We start from the raw sequence: 17,147 nt of genomic DNA, 5'->3' as shown, positions 1-17,147 counted from the left end.
AGTACAAAAAGGTGTACGCACCTTTAGAAGGGAGAGTGTGAACGAAGAACATAAGACCCTCATAACTTTAAAGTTATCCAGACTCTTATGCATTCCATATAGTAAGCAGTCAGGATAGGAAGAATGAGCGTATGGTGAAAAGTTCCACACAAACAGGTCTGGAAGAGACAAGACACAAGCTGGCTGAACAGACCCGCTATCATATGGAAACTGTGCTAGTTTTAATTGTAATTGTAGAGTGTTGTGCTAACTGATATATTGAGAACATGCTAATGATTTCATTGTTTAGAGATGGAGGCAACCTGTATGCAATGTCCCACAAACAGGCTGTAGGTTGGTCTAATGGTGTGTACACACGGTCAGATGTGCCTTCAGATACTATCCAGGATCCGATCTGATCTGATATCTGAAGGCACATCCGATTTGCATACAAGTCTGACTATATAGTGCAGATCTGCACTATATAGTCAAGGCAGACAAGACTTTCTGCCTTGCGATACGTGAACGCGCATCGGAATCGGATCGGGATCTGAAGGATTAAAACCCTTGCGATCTGCATCAGATTCCGATCCGATGTGGACTATACCGTCAACATCGGAAGGCAAAAAGTACCGTGTGTACACACCATAACTCTAGTGGTTAGATCTGGGGTAGCCAACCCTAGTCCTTGAGAGCTACCAACAGTGCATGTTTTGCAGGTCTCCTCACAGAATCACAAGTGAGCTAATTAGCTCCATCTGTGTATCTTTTAAAATGTGTCAGTGATTAATGAGTGCAGCAGCTAGGTTGTCTGGAAAATGTGAACTGTTGGTAGCTCCCGAGGGCTAGGGTTGGCTACCACTGAGTTAGATTAATAGTGTCCAGGTTTACAAAAGTGGAGATGTTGCCCATAGCAACCAATTAGATTCCACACATTAATCTTCTAGAAAGTGGCAGATAAATAAGTAAAATCTGATTAGCTGCAATGGACACTTTTGTAAACCCACACCTTTTCTATATTTATACCCAAGGTTTAAAAGGACACAGACATCGTTCCCTAAAAGAATATGTAATGTCCCAGCCCACTGAATTTTCAGGGGAGAATAGGGTGAGAACAACTTTCCAAGTTTAGCCAGACCACTATTGCTCATGAAGTGAGCAATAGTGGTCCAAAAGGAAAAAAATAAACCACAAACACCTTCTAGAAGTGCAATGGAATCATACAGCAAATTTAAAAAAAATCATCCTATTAAAGCTCTGATTCCAGCAAATATCTGCCATTTAAGGGTGGTCAGCTAATGGAGATCCCTTTAAGAGTTATAGAAAATTAACGCATCAATAATGCTATGCTTTTATCACACTCTGTTTTCTTAAATACTGTTATTATTGCTGCAGATGGCGTTAGCTTGTTGCACAAGGTACTAGCCACGGCGTATGAGGCCTACCCTTTGCGCTAAGCAGCATGTGTTTGTTAGAAGCAGCAACCATTTTGTCAACTATGACTTGCCTAGAAACATTATAAAATGGCTGAAGATTCAGAACAGTGCTAGAAGAGTGATTTCTTATAGAGAATTGTTTTTGGTTTTATAAGTTTAAGAATGCGATGTTGACAGTATAGTGGAGCAAGGACAGCCAGCTAGTCTCTACAAACTTATCAACAATATGAGAACAGGGCCACACAGGCGTAGACCCAAAGGCCACTGAATCTTTCCATAGTAACAAGGTGGGTGTTGGGTGAATTATGACATCATGATTGAAAGCAGAGCTTGCCAATAAGACTCAATGCTTATGAGTAATTAATTAATGTGATTAAGGTTTAAATATCAGAGTTAGAGAAGGAAGGGAAAGCAGTGGAGGAAGAACAGGCAAGCAGGGGGCTGGAGGTAACTATGGGGTGAGGTTTGGAGGCTGGTCACTGTCCTTGATGGGTTTCCATTTTGATTTGATTTAGAATTATTGTTTAAGTATTGTGTTAGTCTGCATTTGCAAATATCTGTAATCAAGCTATTTTTTCCAGTAAATCTTTGTCATACATTTTTTTCAAGTTTGTGTTGGTGTGCAATTATTTCAACTTTGCCGTTATATTTAAGGGTTAAAAAGTAATTTTCAATAACTATACGTTATCAAATTAGACCACAAATATTTATTGATTTTGGTGGTCCCAATTGCCCATAACAGTAAAGTTAATAATTTACAGTATACAGTTTAGAATGCTTGGTTCCCGACACTAGGACAGCTATATTGTAGACATTGGCTGGCCACATTCACGTACCTTTTAATCTCTCTGAGCAACATTCTAAGAAGGGTACCCTGCAGTGGTTCAACCATCAGCTTCCGCCACATATCAAGTGCTAACTGCAACATAAGCAGCAAAGGATTAACACAATTTGGGAGTACATTGGACTGTATTTTCTAATCACTAGGCAATTATTAAACAAGTAAAACATTTTTTTTAAAGTTTATTAAAAATAAAAAGGTGCATTTAGGGAGTAAGTGCTTATTTTCATTCTTATTTTTCTTCAATGAATGCTTTAACATGTCTAGGTCACAATATGAATGTCCTTACATTTTTTATTAAAGGTTGTTTACTGCATTAATGACGGTATTGTTGGACTGTGTTTTTCCTTTAGACTCGCCGACCACTGGTGTCGATTCAATTCAGCTTGCTGTGAATAGCTACAGGGAGAGCTCCTGGAGTTATTCAAATCAGTGCACTATTCTGTTAAAGGCATTTAGTCACAAGAATCGGCAATCTCTGACTTAAGTACACTGCCATGATGCTGCTTGCACCCCGTTCGGTCCCAAAACATCATAGTCGACCTAGTGTGAGCAGAAATCCTCTAGTCTGACTTAGCAACGAGAAAACCTAAATATCTCCGGGAGCCCCCTCCAAACAAGAATTCAAGTACACTGATCATCATAAAATTAAACATTGCTAACTTCAGAATAATACTCCTTTACATTGGAAGAGGAAAGAATCATAAAATAGTGACACGAGAATGGACAGATCTATACCAATCTAACTGCTGCACAACAAAAACGAAAACTCGTATTCTTTAACAAATACATTTATCATCTTCATCTACTATTGTTTATTAAAGGTTTGTTTATTCTCTATAATTCTAATCAAATACAATGGAGACTGGTATGAATGGGGAATAAAATTGAGGACAGGAAATTTAACAACTCCACAGGTTTCCCGCAGCTGTGGGGTCCTGCTATTCAATTACAGCACTAAAAACGAGATGAGGACATGTCTTTTTCATCACACTTCCAGAGCAGAGTCTAAATTTTTTTAAAGTAGTTATTTTCAGGCAAAAAAGAAATCACTGGCGACACCCCGCACTGAGGGATCATTAAGCAATTGGAAGGTTTCCAAATAGTCTTCCGAAGTCAAGTACCTTCTCTTTTGAGTTTCGAGTTCCCTGCAAAGTTTGTTGTGTTTTTAACTATGACCTCCCTCCTTCCCACTTCCTCTTCTCCCCTTTTTTCCCTTCCTCAAAAATCCCAACCACTATGTTTATTTGAAAATTCATTTTTGTATATGATTTAGGTTGATTTCTGTCTTCAGTGGTTTTTTTACATTTTGTTTTTATGGTGAACTTAACATATTTGCTCACTGAAATAGGTGCCGGAGGTCATCACCCTGTTTGTTGTACGCTTTTTCCTTTGTTCTTTTATGTATTAAAATAAAATTAACTTCTAAAGAAAAAAAATAGTTTTCCAAAGAGGTCTTTTCTGCTCCAATGTCAGGATCCAGACTCCTGCAGCAGCAGTGAGTGTAGTAATGAGTGTGAGCACATCACTCTTAGGGTGGTATTCAATCACCAGCGACCATCTCCCGACGGGGGAGATGACCACCGGGCCCTATACAATGCTGTCTTACTTGACAGCATTGAACAGGGGAGCTCGGCAGAATGAGCCCAACGTCACAAGCAGTTGGGCTCGTTCTGCAGAGCTCGGCCGGGAAGTGACAAGCTTTCGGCTGCAGCTCACAGGCGGGACATTGAATCCCGTCTGTGATTTCGGTCGAGCAGACCGAGAACGGGATAGGGTCACGGCTGTCGAGCAAGCTCAACAGCCGTGACCCCAGATTGAATACACCCCTTGACCACATGATCACACCAGGAGGCAGAGTTATAGCACAACAGGGTGTATGATGACAATGTAAAATAGTTCTCTCTCAGTAACTGTTTTCAAATAACCTGCATTCCGGGATCGTCCACCTGTATGGCCTCAGAGGTAAAAGACGCCAATAGGCAATAGTATGAATGGGGCATTCAGGTTACTGTTGTAGAGCCGAACAGAGAATGAAGCATTTTCAAAATTTTCGTTGCACACGGAGAGTTGTGTCTTTGCTTAAAAAAAAAAAAAAAAAAAAAAGAAAAGTGTGATACTTTATAGGACACTTTCATTATATATGAGAATACTCACTTCTCCTATCTCCATTAGTGGCTCATTCATATCTACACCACCATAGCCATATTGCAGGTCCGCTTCTGTCAGCTTGTTCTTTTTTATGAACTGTGTGTTTAGATACCTTCGGTGAAAGAATCATTATTACCACTGAGAAAAAGCTTTTATTTTTGTGTACAATAGAAGTTTAAAAGGAGAACATCAAAAGGTATTTGCACAGGGTTGGGGACCCCAACCAACCAAGCCACCATAAATATAATAACAAACCTCAACATTTGAAAAAAGCAAAATACAGTTCAGGTACCAACTTACAGGGTAATTAAAAGGAAAAAAGTAAGCATAAAAAGTAAAAGTAAGTACAGTAGGTAAGGGGCAAGGTGAAGAGTGGAGGAATTCAATATACACAGACACACACATACATAGAGATGGATAGATAGAACAAAGGTGACCCCAAGTGTGCCTCCAATGTTTCAGCAGCTACTCTATAAATCCCCCCTGTTAGTGGGAGACAGAAAGGGGTAGAAATGGAAAAGACTAGAGAGTGCTGATATGTCCACCACCCTATTAGGTTTCACATATAGTTAGAATTGGACAAATATGGAAAATCTGAACAACTGGTGAATATAAAAAGATTTATGTTTTTATTAAAACAAATATTTAAAATGTAGTAATCCACAATTGCTTGTTCAATTCAAGACGATACAAGGTAAGTACGAACCCTACGCGTTAGCACACACTTGCTGTTCTAGGAGTTCCCTTGGCAGACCCAGCTTCTGGCACTAAGTGGGCCTGAGCATCTTGTGTTTTCATTGTGGCGGTCCCATGTGACTTGTCTCCTGTATATTGATCAAGGGATATTTAAGAATCTGTCTGAAAGGACATATTCGCTTCATACTTTTGATTTACTACCCATCTGTGTAACCCCTGATGAAGTCTGAGAAGAAACGCGTAGGGTTCGGACTTGCCTTGTATTGTCTTCAACTGAACAAACAATTGTGAATTACTACATTTTAAAGATTTGTTTTAATAAAAACATAACCGTTTTATATTTACCAGGTGATCACATTTTCCATATTTGTCCAATTCTAGCTATATATGTGAGAAACCTAATAAGGTGGTGGACATATCAGCACACACACACACACACACACACACACACACACACACACACACACACACACATATGTGTATAGACAAGAATTACAAACACGGGGTCTCAGATTAAGGGGGATATTCAATCTCCGGCGAGCACCTCCCATCGGGCCCTATTCAATGCTGTCTTCCCCGACAGCATTGAGCAGGGTTTCTCGGCAGTCATCACTAGCTGTCGGGCTCGTTCTGCCGAGAACAGCCGGGAAGTGACGAACTGCCTGCTGCAGCTCGCCTCTTCCTGGCCGCAACTCGCGGCCACGCCCCCTTTTCACTCCCCGGGAGGCGGGACATTGAATCCCGCCTGCGTGTTCTCGGTCGAGCTGACCGAGAACGGGACTGGGTCACGGCGGTCGAGCAAGCTCAACTGCCGTGACCCGTGACTTTGTCTCAGCATCTCTGGTTACATCATATGCAATAGTTATTACAGGCAGTAGCATACAGGAAATCTCAGCATCACAGACTTTTGCAAAGGCTCCAGTGGTCCCTACATTAGCCCACACCCTGCAGGTCTATTGCTTGGGTAGCTAATGACCCACCAAGAGCAAGGCAACTCTGCCCTGGAAACCCTTATATCAGGAAATACCAGGTGCTGCTGATTACACACCTGGGATTCTGCTACTGCTCTAAAACATGGACCGGATACTCCACATTACTTTCATGTGGGGAGATGCCAACTCTGATAGATATATATAACAATGCACACACAGTTTACATGTCAGAAATACCTTGCAGCTACGAGAGTAACTGTGTATACATATGGTTTAATGGCATACAGTAGCAACACTTCTGTAATATAGGAGTACACAATACAACAAAGATGTATTTTTTTCTGCCATATTTACCTGTATAAGCAGTCCATGTAGTCGGCTCCTCTGCTGTATTCCTCCCAGGACCTGTGATAAACTACTAGGACTTGTTCCGCTGAACCCAAAACTTTCTGAGAAACACAAATTTATAAACAGCTCAGAAGAAGAAGAAAAGCCAGAACTGCATTATCTTCTAAGGAACATCAGTGTTTTGAGAAACCAGTTTGAAAAGCGTTCTCCCAATTTAAGGGGATAGAATGCAGTCAATCCTGTAGAGCTCAATGCAAGGAACCATAAACCTTCAACTGCTCCCCATAACACTTAAAATGTGAATCTCTACTCAAGACCTGTTGGATTGCTATTATGGTTTGTATACCCTGCAATCTATGCACAGGCTCAGACACAAAGTGCAACTGTAAACACATATGGATGGGTAGAGCCTGGGATGGACTGCAAAGTAAATCAGCATAGAATCTAAATTAGAAGCAGGCGGTCAAGTGTATCGGATTTGGGGGCTTACACAAATATATCTAACTCAATTCATCAGTCCGTATGGAGATTAATTGCATCTTGGTACAGTAAATCACAATTCTCACATATACAGTAGAAAAGACTTCTTACCGCATGCAACTGCAAAACATGGTTTTCCAGAAAGGTTTTAGTTTCTGTATATAATCTCTCTCCAAGAGGTTCTGGATAGGCAACACACAATGCATAAATATCTCTGGATATAGGTGTTAAAGAAAGCAATTACAAAAGCACATCTGTTATTTAAAGTAACAGTATCAAATAAAGATTTGTTAAGAATTATGTCAGTCTTTAAACAAAAACGTCAGTACGTTCAAAACGCAAATGGTAGACTGCGAAACACAATATGTAATAAACATACAATTTAAAAAAAGTTTAGCAAATGAATTAAAAGGTTCTCTGCAGTGACTGCTGCTGAGCATTGGCTGCAACACAGCCCACTCATTACATTGGGGAAAGGGGGGTGGTTTGATGTTAACATATAAAAATACATGTAATGTTATATGTCAGAGGTTCCCAAACGCGGTCCTCAAGGCACCCCAACGGTCCAGGTATTAAGTTTATCCATGCTTGGCCACAGGTGAATTAGTAGCTGAGTCAGTCTGATTTAACAATCTGTGCTGAGCCATGGATAGACCTAAAACCTGGACCGTTGGGGTGCCTTGAGGACCGTGTTTGGGAACCTCTGTTATATGTAATAGGTCATGGCCCACAGACATTTACTGAAGGAATCCGGATACTCACCTGTCCATATGCTGCAACAGTGTTTTCTCCACAGAGCTGCAAGCTGTCAGCATCCAGAAGTGGGGGCAGTGGGTACATGTGCGGGTCAGACTGAGGGTCCTGGAGGCATGATAGGTGTACAGCAGGAATCACTTTCTGCCAGAGCCGTGTGCTGGGCAACAGCATCTGGCCCACAGACAGGTGATCCAGTCAGCCAATACTAAAGAGATCGACAGACAGCTGATTGTAGCAGTCAATTTCTGCTCAGTTGCCAGTAAAGGGGCCTCTGCCTGAGGAGTTTTATGCCGAAAACACTCTAGAAGATATTCTTAATTTGAAGATTCCCTTACCTAGTCAGCAACATCCTCTGTAGGACACTGCTAGCGAAAGGAGAGTGCCATGCTGTGGAATGGAGCATGACCATCCCTAAACACCCCCCCCCCCTCCCCAACAAGCACTTGCCGATGCTGATCACGCAGGGTACACACATTGTTAAGTTCTCATTCTGAACATGATCACATTGAGCATGGAGCAGCAGTCTGGGAGCAGGCCGAGAAAGGATAAACAAGCTGAGTGAGGGGTCACCTGCAGTGGCGACTCAGTCAGTGAAACACAGAAACACTGCTGATCCCTCGGTAAAGCAGCCAGCACATAAGCATTCATGTAATGTCATATGTAATCTATGTGTGTTAACCAGTCCCTCGCCTGATGCAATGTGTGGTCTGCACCGTAGCACATACACAGCAGCCTCCATTGGTTCTTAGTTAGTGTAAAGATATTGCAATTGGAATTTACATAGAAAGCTAAACATGGTAATACGAAAACCATTCTCCAAAATGATCCGTTTTTCGTACAGTCCTCAGACTTTATATCACCTGTAAACGAACACAGGTAAACAATGGTGATTATGAACTATTTTTAATGACATTAAAAGATAGAAGCATGCAACAGAATTAGTAAGTAAGCAAGTTTAATTTATATAGTGCACTTTCTCCAACAGGACTCAAGGAAACTCACATACTTATTTACTTGATACTGCCCTCAATGGCACCCAACCCTTGGGTTCTGCGTCCCTGCTGTTTATTGCTGAATAAACCATGTCCGTGCAATGTTCTGTGCTGCAAGTCAAGTTTTCTTGTATAATTCATTCTGTTTATGTACTCTGTAATAGTGCCCATACACGGTACATTTACCAGGTGCTAGGAGATGTGCGCATCTCTTCACACAGCACAAAATGTATGTGCTGCTTGTACTTTTTGAACTAAATTGCGTCACATCTAGTTCAAAACGCACAGTGCTTTAGCCCATCGCATGCGTTTTGAACTAGATGTGCTGCAATCTAGTTCAAAACACGGTGCCTATTGCACCATGTATGGGAACCTTAATGCAGAGTACACACCACGACGACCCGCTCACGATGCACATCGTGAGCGTGTCGTCAGTGTCTCGTCCGACCCGCTCACGGTGACGCGGGTCCGATCCAATGGCGACCCGCACCCAGCAGTATGGTCGTTATTCAGATCCTACCTGCAGCAACGACCGACCCGCGGGACCGCGCATCGGATCGGTATCGGTCTACACCAGGACAGAAAAGGGCCCAATCACCACACAATCTACATCCAATTGGTCGGAATTGGATCTAGATTGAGAGGATCGGGCCCTAGTCGTCCTGGTGTGTACCCAGCATTAGACAAATCAGACCTCTAGTTGTGCCTGATAAATAACGGATAATACTGAAACTAATGTCAGGAGAATAGTAGCACCCATGTGGTCTTGTTTATGCATTGCAGAAGATTCAGGAGCAGGAGAAGCAGTAAAGGTTACATCGGTGCTTCCATTTGGCCACATCACGTGCAGTTGCCAGTGGCATGGGGAATGTTTTTGCCCTGGCCCCTTCCACCCTCATTGGACTATACACGAGATCGACTACATAATGGATATTCTCTGGGCAAATTCTGTGTACATGTCCATGACAAAAATCTTCATGAAAATTATCAACCTTTCTTTTTTGGTCCCTCCTGAGTGGCCAGATCAAAATCATTCTTTCTTCAACATTTTTTAATAATGGATCAAGGATGTCATTGCACACAGGAGCAGTGGCAACCTCCTGGGCATGAGAGCACAGGCTTCCAGAAATGATTTATTTAAAGCAGCATGGTGGCCACATCTTCATACCTTTACCAGTCATGTTCTGGGTGTGATATCGGCTGATGCCCAAACAAATATTTTTAAAATAATAAACTGTACTGTTCTGTTGACTATAACCCACATTAAGCTTTTGTTTATTTCTTGGCTGCCAAAGAACTATAAAACCAACAAGACATACATACATACATACATACACACACTATTTATGTCAAAGATTCTCAAAAACACCAAAAGCAAGGAGACGTCAGAGGTTATGGAACACTTATCTGCTCTGTTTTCACTATAACAGCCTCATCGCCCTTCTCCCCCTTCTGCCATCATGTGAAATGCTGAAGGCTGTGAGCATATGGCAGAAATATTTCAGGTTTACCCTTCACAGATGTAATGAAAAAGATCTAATTATAGGAGTATAGAGGAAGATACATGCATAAAAGATAGGGGGAAAGTATATACGTGGAACTGCTGCTTTTAAGAACAGGAAAAAAAATGGTAACTACACTGCTAACAGCTGGTGTTAACAGATTAACAACAAGAAGTTGATTTTAAGTACCAGCTGTAACCTTTTCCTACTGGGATTAAAACTGGCCAGTAAGAGGGGTGGGGATAGTGTTACCCAGAAAAGCCTAAGGGGTGTATTCAATCACCCAAAGCCATCTCCCGATGGACAGGAGATGGCTGCGGGGCCCTATTCAATGCTATCTTCCCCGACAGCATTGAACAGCATATATCGGCAGAACGATCCCGACTTCAAAAGCAGCCGAGCTCGTTCTGCCAAGAACGGCTGGGAAGTGACGAGCTCCCAGCTGCAGCTCACGGCCACGCCTACTTCTCGTTGAGCAGACCGAAAACGGGACAGCCGTGGCCCATGATTGAATACCCCCTTAGTATAAGCGGGGTATTCAACAATGCCTGTTTTTCGCCAGGTGCAAAAAATGGCAATGATTCGCCGATCTGTTAATAAATGATTCGCCGACGAGCTAATAAATGTGTACCCAGCCTTGACAGGTACCCAATTAGCCCAATGCATTTTTGTACAAAAACAACACAAACAAAAGGGCTGATACAGTATATCACCTACAGTATGGTCATTATATGGTGGAAAAGGTCAGTTTTCTGGTGATTACAATTAGGATCTGGGAAGTTATCCCAGACCCATGTCTTATCGCAGATCCGTGGGCTACTTATTAAGGATTATGTTTTGGATGCCTGAGTTATCAAGGCTAATTCTATAGTCAAATTTGGAATTTACTACAGCTAATTGGGAATAATCCTTAATGAGTCAAAAGTGCACATTTGTTCCTTTATGGTAGTATACATGGAGACAAATTATTATTAAAAATAAATAACTGTTCTATATTGTCCTCAGTAAATAATTTGAAACATACTTTTGGTATTAACACAACTTATTACATTAAATTGAATGCAGCAATTACTAGGCCTAATGTTCCACTCCCTTGAACAGCAGAACTTTTGCCCCTAGAACTAATAATATTTGTAGACAAGCAATCTGTATTCCCCAGCCATCGCTACCTATAGAATATGTACATCTATGACATCACATCTTGGATCATTAGCAGTTCCAACAACCAGGGTGGATAACTGTATATATTTCCCAGCAATGAATATTATTGAAAGGATACGAGAAGCGGTCATTCCAAGTTGCTCTCTCAACATAATCCAACTTGACAACAGCGTTGATTGTCGTTAAAAGCTTGTTCCATGTTTCATCAAAATCCACAACTCGTGGCTTCAATGACATGGTGGGGTTTCAATGTTAAAACCTGTAACAATGATCAAAAGACATTATTAGACTACAGCCAGACAAAACACAAAAGCATTCTGCCATTTTAAAATGTAAAGTTTTGCTTTATCATTGCAAGACATCTGCAGTACACCTAAAAAGGACCCCCATGCCCTAGTGCAATATGGCCCCTTTTTATGCGATTTCAATGCATTGCTTCGACGGATCACATGAAAAGTGACACACAGCATGTCATTTTCCTGATATTGTGGTTTGAGGCGGGTTCCCGTGCGCCTCGCATCACAGATCCTACGGGCTGCCGTGAATATTTGTCACAGCCCATAGCCCTTGCAAGGATTGCATAAAGGACAGCATTTCAAGCCCATAGCCCTTGAAATGATTGAAAAAAGGACGGCATACAATGTATCGTATGTCATCCTGCTGGCCGGCAGATGCCAGGTGAGATAGCGGGTTATTGCATGAGAGGTACTGCATTCAATGCCTCACTCTAGTGGATGGGGCCTTATCATATTAACAGTAGTTCTTTATAAAAAATAAAAAAAACACACGTCACAGGTCACTAACTAATGGTTACACACACTAATTAATCTTACATCTGAATGATTTTTAAATAATATACCCAGGGTTTAAAAGAAATTGCATAACTCTACGGAGGATTCAATTGACAGATGTAATTAACTGTGGCCTAATGGATACACAAGAGCCATGCAATTTGCATGGCCGCTGGCAAGTATTCTCTGGGATTTTATTTCAGGACTTCAGCAGATTCCAAAAACAGCAGACAAACTGGCCGTTTTTGTGATGCTGGCAGCAAACACGCATAGGTCTGTTATCACAGATTGTGTGTTTATTGGCAGAAAAAAAATATTTTTTCGGGCACAAAAGGGGGCTAATTGAGTAGCAAGAAAAGAAAATTATGAAAAAGTGAAGAAATAACAGGACTATGGCCCTTATTCAGATCAAAAAGCAGTACAAATTTGTTCTCAAAAAATGGGAAAAACCATGTGCACTGGAGGTGGGGCAAATGTAACATGTGCAGAGAGGGTTCAATTTAGGGGTGCGTGTTAAATCTGAAATCTAAATTGCAGTGTAAAAATAATGCAGCCAGTATTTACCCTGCACAGAAACAAAATAACTCACACAAATCTAACTCTCTGCACATGTTACATCTGCCTCACCTGCTGTGCAGCATGGTTTTGTCCATCTTGAGAAAAAAAATTGTACAGCGATCAGATCTGAAAAAGGGCCTATATGTGGACAAACAGATGAATCATGAATTATTAAAAGCCCTTAAGATACATTGATGTTTATCTGATCAATACAAATCGGGAGTATGTAATTTATGTGGAAAACCACAACTACCACATTCTCGCACGAAAATGGGGCTGCTTTCAGGGATTTGGTTTTGCCTGCCTGGTACAGGTGGGAAAAAAATCCCTGATAAATGGTGGCTCGCACAGGCTAATTGGTATACAATTATCCACAATAAATTAACGCAGATAATTGTATACCCCATTTGACTGACAAGCAATTTAATTATATAAATGGCGTTGCCTAGACGTAAAAAATATCTCTCGGGAATTAATTTAAAATTGCTAACAAACCTTAAAAGGAGTCATGAAAACTGTATATTTCTATTTAGTGACTATTAATCAGTCTATTTTGAGACTCCGAACCCCTTCTCTGTATTGTATTGAAGAGAGGATAACTTACAACTCAAAAAACTGGACATCTCTGAGTTTATGCACCACAAGTCTATTAGTGCTCACCACTGCAAGGAACTCTGTAGGTTACAGACCTAGGGCCTAATTCAGGTTGGTTAGCAAAACAATCCTTCTAATGGACAAAACCATGGGCCTTATTCTAGTTCAAATAAAATAAAATGTGCAGAGAGAATTAGATTTGGGTGAGTTATTTTGTTTCTGTGCAGGGTAAATACTGGCTGCTTTATTTTTACACTGCAATATAGATCTCACTTTGAAGTAAAACCCCACCAAAATCTAATTCTCTCTACACAAGTAACATCTGCCCCACCTGCAGTGCACATGGTTTTGTCCATTTGAGAAGGAATTTGTCAGAAAGAGTGAACTAGAATAAGGCCCCATGTGCACGGCAGGTGGGGAGTTTGCTTTTGCAAACCAACCCGAATCACCCCCTTAGTGCACTGGATACTAACCCCTGTGACCTGGTATGTTACAACAGAGGTGACAAGCAGCTCCAGGTATTAAGATAGATCCTGTTCTGTTTAGCCGTGCAATAACCATTTTGTTCCTGCTTTATCATACAATACATCACTAATATCACTGGTTACTAGGCATCACATATTCAGATGGGGATGATGGTTTTGTGGACATTTGAGAGCACTTGAGAATATCACCTTTTTCAGCCATGTATTTAAGCAAAAGGTATGCAGTAACCTGGACATCCACAGCAGCTCAACAACCTTCACATCAGTACAAAACCAATAAAAAATCATTACCTACATATTGGACGCAGATTCCATACGTTTTACAAATATCTACTGGAGATAGTATTTTGATCCTCGGAAACCATGACATATATATATGTAACAATTTTTATTTTTCATTTTATTGGATATTTTTCCTGTATGTGTTATAAGGCCTTTTTAGGCCTGATTTATGCTTGTTTGGATTAAATACATATATTTTTTCTATATAAAAGTTATATCTTTCAAAGAAGTGTGTCCAGTGTCATTGTGGTCAGTTATTGTCACTCAGAAAACTAACATTCACCTAGTAGCACCCAGTGTTACAAACTAGACAGACTGAGCCTTGTGGTACTCCAACAGATAGAGGTAGTGAGGAGGAGGTAGAATCAGAGAAGCGAACACTGAAAGACCGATTAGATAGGTAGGAAGAGAACCAAGAAAGGGCTGTGTTCTGAAGACCTAGGGATTGTAGTGTTTGTATGAGAAGAGAGTGGTTGACAGTGTCAAATGCAGCTGAGAGATCTAGAATGAGAAGTGAGAAATGGCCTTTAGATTTAGCAGTGGCCAGATCATTGACAACTTTAGTCAGTGCTGTCTCTGTGGAGTGTTGAGAGCGAAAGCTTGAATGAAGTGGGTCCAATAAGTTGTAAAAGTTAAGTGTGAGGTGAGTGTAGCCAAGAGAGAGAGAGAGAGTACAATAGAAGTGATAAATTGTCTTAAATGTTACAAAGTCACTTGGATTTTGAGATTTACACCACTGATATTCAAATCTACGTGATAGTTTTTGCATGTGTCTTGTTAATTTAGAGTGCCACGGTTGGCATCTAAGCCTACGTGTGAACTTCAAATGATGTGAATGTGAGTGAAAGAACCAATGGTAGGACTGTGTATGTGCACAACTAGGACAGTAATATACCTACCCCACCTCCTACTGTTCCCAGGCCTGGAGGGTGTGTATGAAGTGGAAACCACCATGTGATAGTGCTGGGGAAGCAGTGTCTGATTGCGTTAGCCAAGTCTCTGTAATAGCCAGCAGATTAAAGTTGCCAGAGATGAAGAGGTCGTGGACTGATGTTAGTTTATTGCAAGATAAGAAAGCTAACCAGCACTCCACATGAAGAAATGAAAAACTGAGGATTAGATGAAATGCCAAATACTCATACAGTAGGTAGTGTTCTCTCAGTCCTTTCAAAATACTGACCGACACATGTTCCTACCTGGCTGGACCAGTCTAAAGTCCAGCTATGGACTAAAGGGTGTCTGATCAGAACAACAACTGAATTCTCTGATAGACACACATTTGTTGAGGTGCTCAGCAGGGAGTGCCCGAAACATATGAATCACTCCCAAGATATCCATCTAACATGGTTTACAAATAGTTTGATGGAACAGCTACAGGCCTCAACATTCAGCAGAGACAACCATCCTCACAAATAAGGTACAGTTAAGAAAACGAGAACCAGGCCGAAATAATGCAGCGTACATCTGCTACCTCAACAGTGTATTTTTATTGATATTTTGCAAATATGTTATTATAAAGTGGGTATTCCAGTCCTGAGTCCTTCCTACATATCTGACAGACAGATCAGAATATCTGTCCATACTAGGCACATCAATACAGAATTGTCAATTTTGTATTTCAAAATACTATTTGTTCCCCCATTGCCCCTTCTACCAACCGACATGACTAAGGACCAAATTAAGCCGATGAAATGTGATTTCATGACCACTTGTCAGCTGTTGGAAGCCACTAGAGGTACAATCTATTACAGCAGATATTAACACAATCTGATCTATAGTTGGATATGTATAGAGAATGACTATCATTATCAATCATTTGTCAACATCTCTAAAAGCTGTAAAACTTTTTACGGCACAACAATTAGTTTGGTAGTGTACTAAACCCAGCCTTAACGAGCACAGTATGCGCGAAAAAAGAAAAATCAATTGCATATCGCCCCATGACCTCCCGTCACTTTAGATGGGAGATCTGGTACGGATATGACAATTGAATACGGCCCACTGAGAGACCAGAAACGCATTGTGTAGTTTCACACAGAGGGGATGCAGTTGGGAAGGTCGACGCTAATAAGGTCAACAGGTCGACCACTAGGACAACATCAAAAAGGTCGACATGATTTTTTCCCTTTTATTACTTTACCATCCAAGTGGACAGAGCTAGATTATAAGGTACTTGTGAGTTATCCGGGCGCCCGATGTGGTAATTGTATGTCATTACAATAAGCATACGATGCGACGCGATTTTCCATCGCGTCGTATCGCGTCGCATCGTATGCTTATTGTATGGTATACAATGGGATGCGATGCGACGCGATTTTAACACTTCCCGCCCATTTTTAAACCCGCCCTCTGCCACATCTGGCAGAAAATCAGTGTGAGGTAGTTTTGAGAGGAGAGAACAAGTGATTTCCAGTGTTGGTGTGTCTTAGACTATTTGTGAGGTGAAATTTCTGACATTTGCCCCAATATTGCCCCATTTTGCCCCTTACACCCTATTTCCCAATATGGCTTTGGTGGACGGTATCTTCAGCCTCCCTAAAACTGAAGAAGATACAGTTCAATTCCTGCAGGACAAAGGGCTGCTTCCATCCACAGCCACATGTCCAAATGGCCACCCTATGCGCCTGTCTATAAAAGAGCGCAAATGGCGCTGCTACATAAAAAGTTGCGGGAAAAAGCAGAGTCTGCGGGCCTCGCTATTCTACCCCGGATGCAGGCTGCCGTTTATGACAATACTGCGCTTTATATACTGTTGGTGTGATGAACTTACTTCTATAGAGTTTTGTACAAAGAATTTGAAAATCTGTAATAAAAGTACAATCTTTTATAATGCATTGATGCGGGAGGCATGTCAATGCGACCTGATGTCCCAGCCTCAACGCCAGATTGGTGGACCAGGGAAAATAGTGGAAGTGGATGAGACACTCTTTGTGAAAAGACAAGCCAATGTCGGCAGAGTTCTCCCACAGCAGTGGGTGTTTGGAGGAGTGTGCCGGGAAACAGGGGACTGTTTTATGCTACCAGTTGCAAAGCGAGATGCGACAACTCTGATCAATGCAATTGTGGAGCACATCGCGCCTGGAAGCACAATTGTCAGCGATTGCTGGCGGGCATACAAAACTCCAGAACTGGAGCGGGCTGGTTACAGTCACTTGAGAGTCAA

General features: G+C 41.4%; 1 protein-coding gene across 4 annotated transcripts in view; it reads right to left on the bottom strand.

The window, feature by feature from the left end:
* Positions 1-17,147, bottom strand: part of CUL2 (cullin 2) — a 70,016-nt gene that overhangs the window by 41,014 nt on the left and 11,855 nt on the right. For all 4 annotated transcript variants that reach the window (XM_083188821.1, XM_083188820.1, XM_083188823.1 and 1 more), the window contains exons 2-6: positions 11,393-11,533; positions 6,975-7,077; positions 6,390-6,484; positions 4,414-4,519; positions 2,252-2,334 (exon numbers count right to left, since the gene is read on the bottom strand). In XM_083188821.1, coding sequence (XP_083044947.1) covers positions 2,252-2,334; positions 4,414-4,519; positions 6,390-6,484; positions 6,975-7,077; positions 11,393-11,511 — 506 coding nt within the window. In that variant the 5' untranslated portion in view covers positions 11,512-11,533. The remainder of the gene's footprint in view (positions 1-2,251; positions 2,335-4,413; positions 4,520-6,389; positions 6,485-6,974; positions 7,078-11,392; positions 11,534-17,147) is intronic.

The sequence above is a fragment of the Crinia signifera genome, chromosome 5 (genome assembly GCF_055691185.1).
Source record: "Crinia signifera chromosome 5, ASM5569118v1, whole genome shotgun sequence".
Lineage (NCBI taxonomy): Eukaryota > Metazoa > Chordata > Amphibia > Anura > Myobatrachidae > Crinia > Crinia signifera.
The sequence above is the reverse complement of the archived record's forward strand: the minus strand, read 5'-3'. Positions and strand labels throughout refer to the sequence as shown.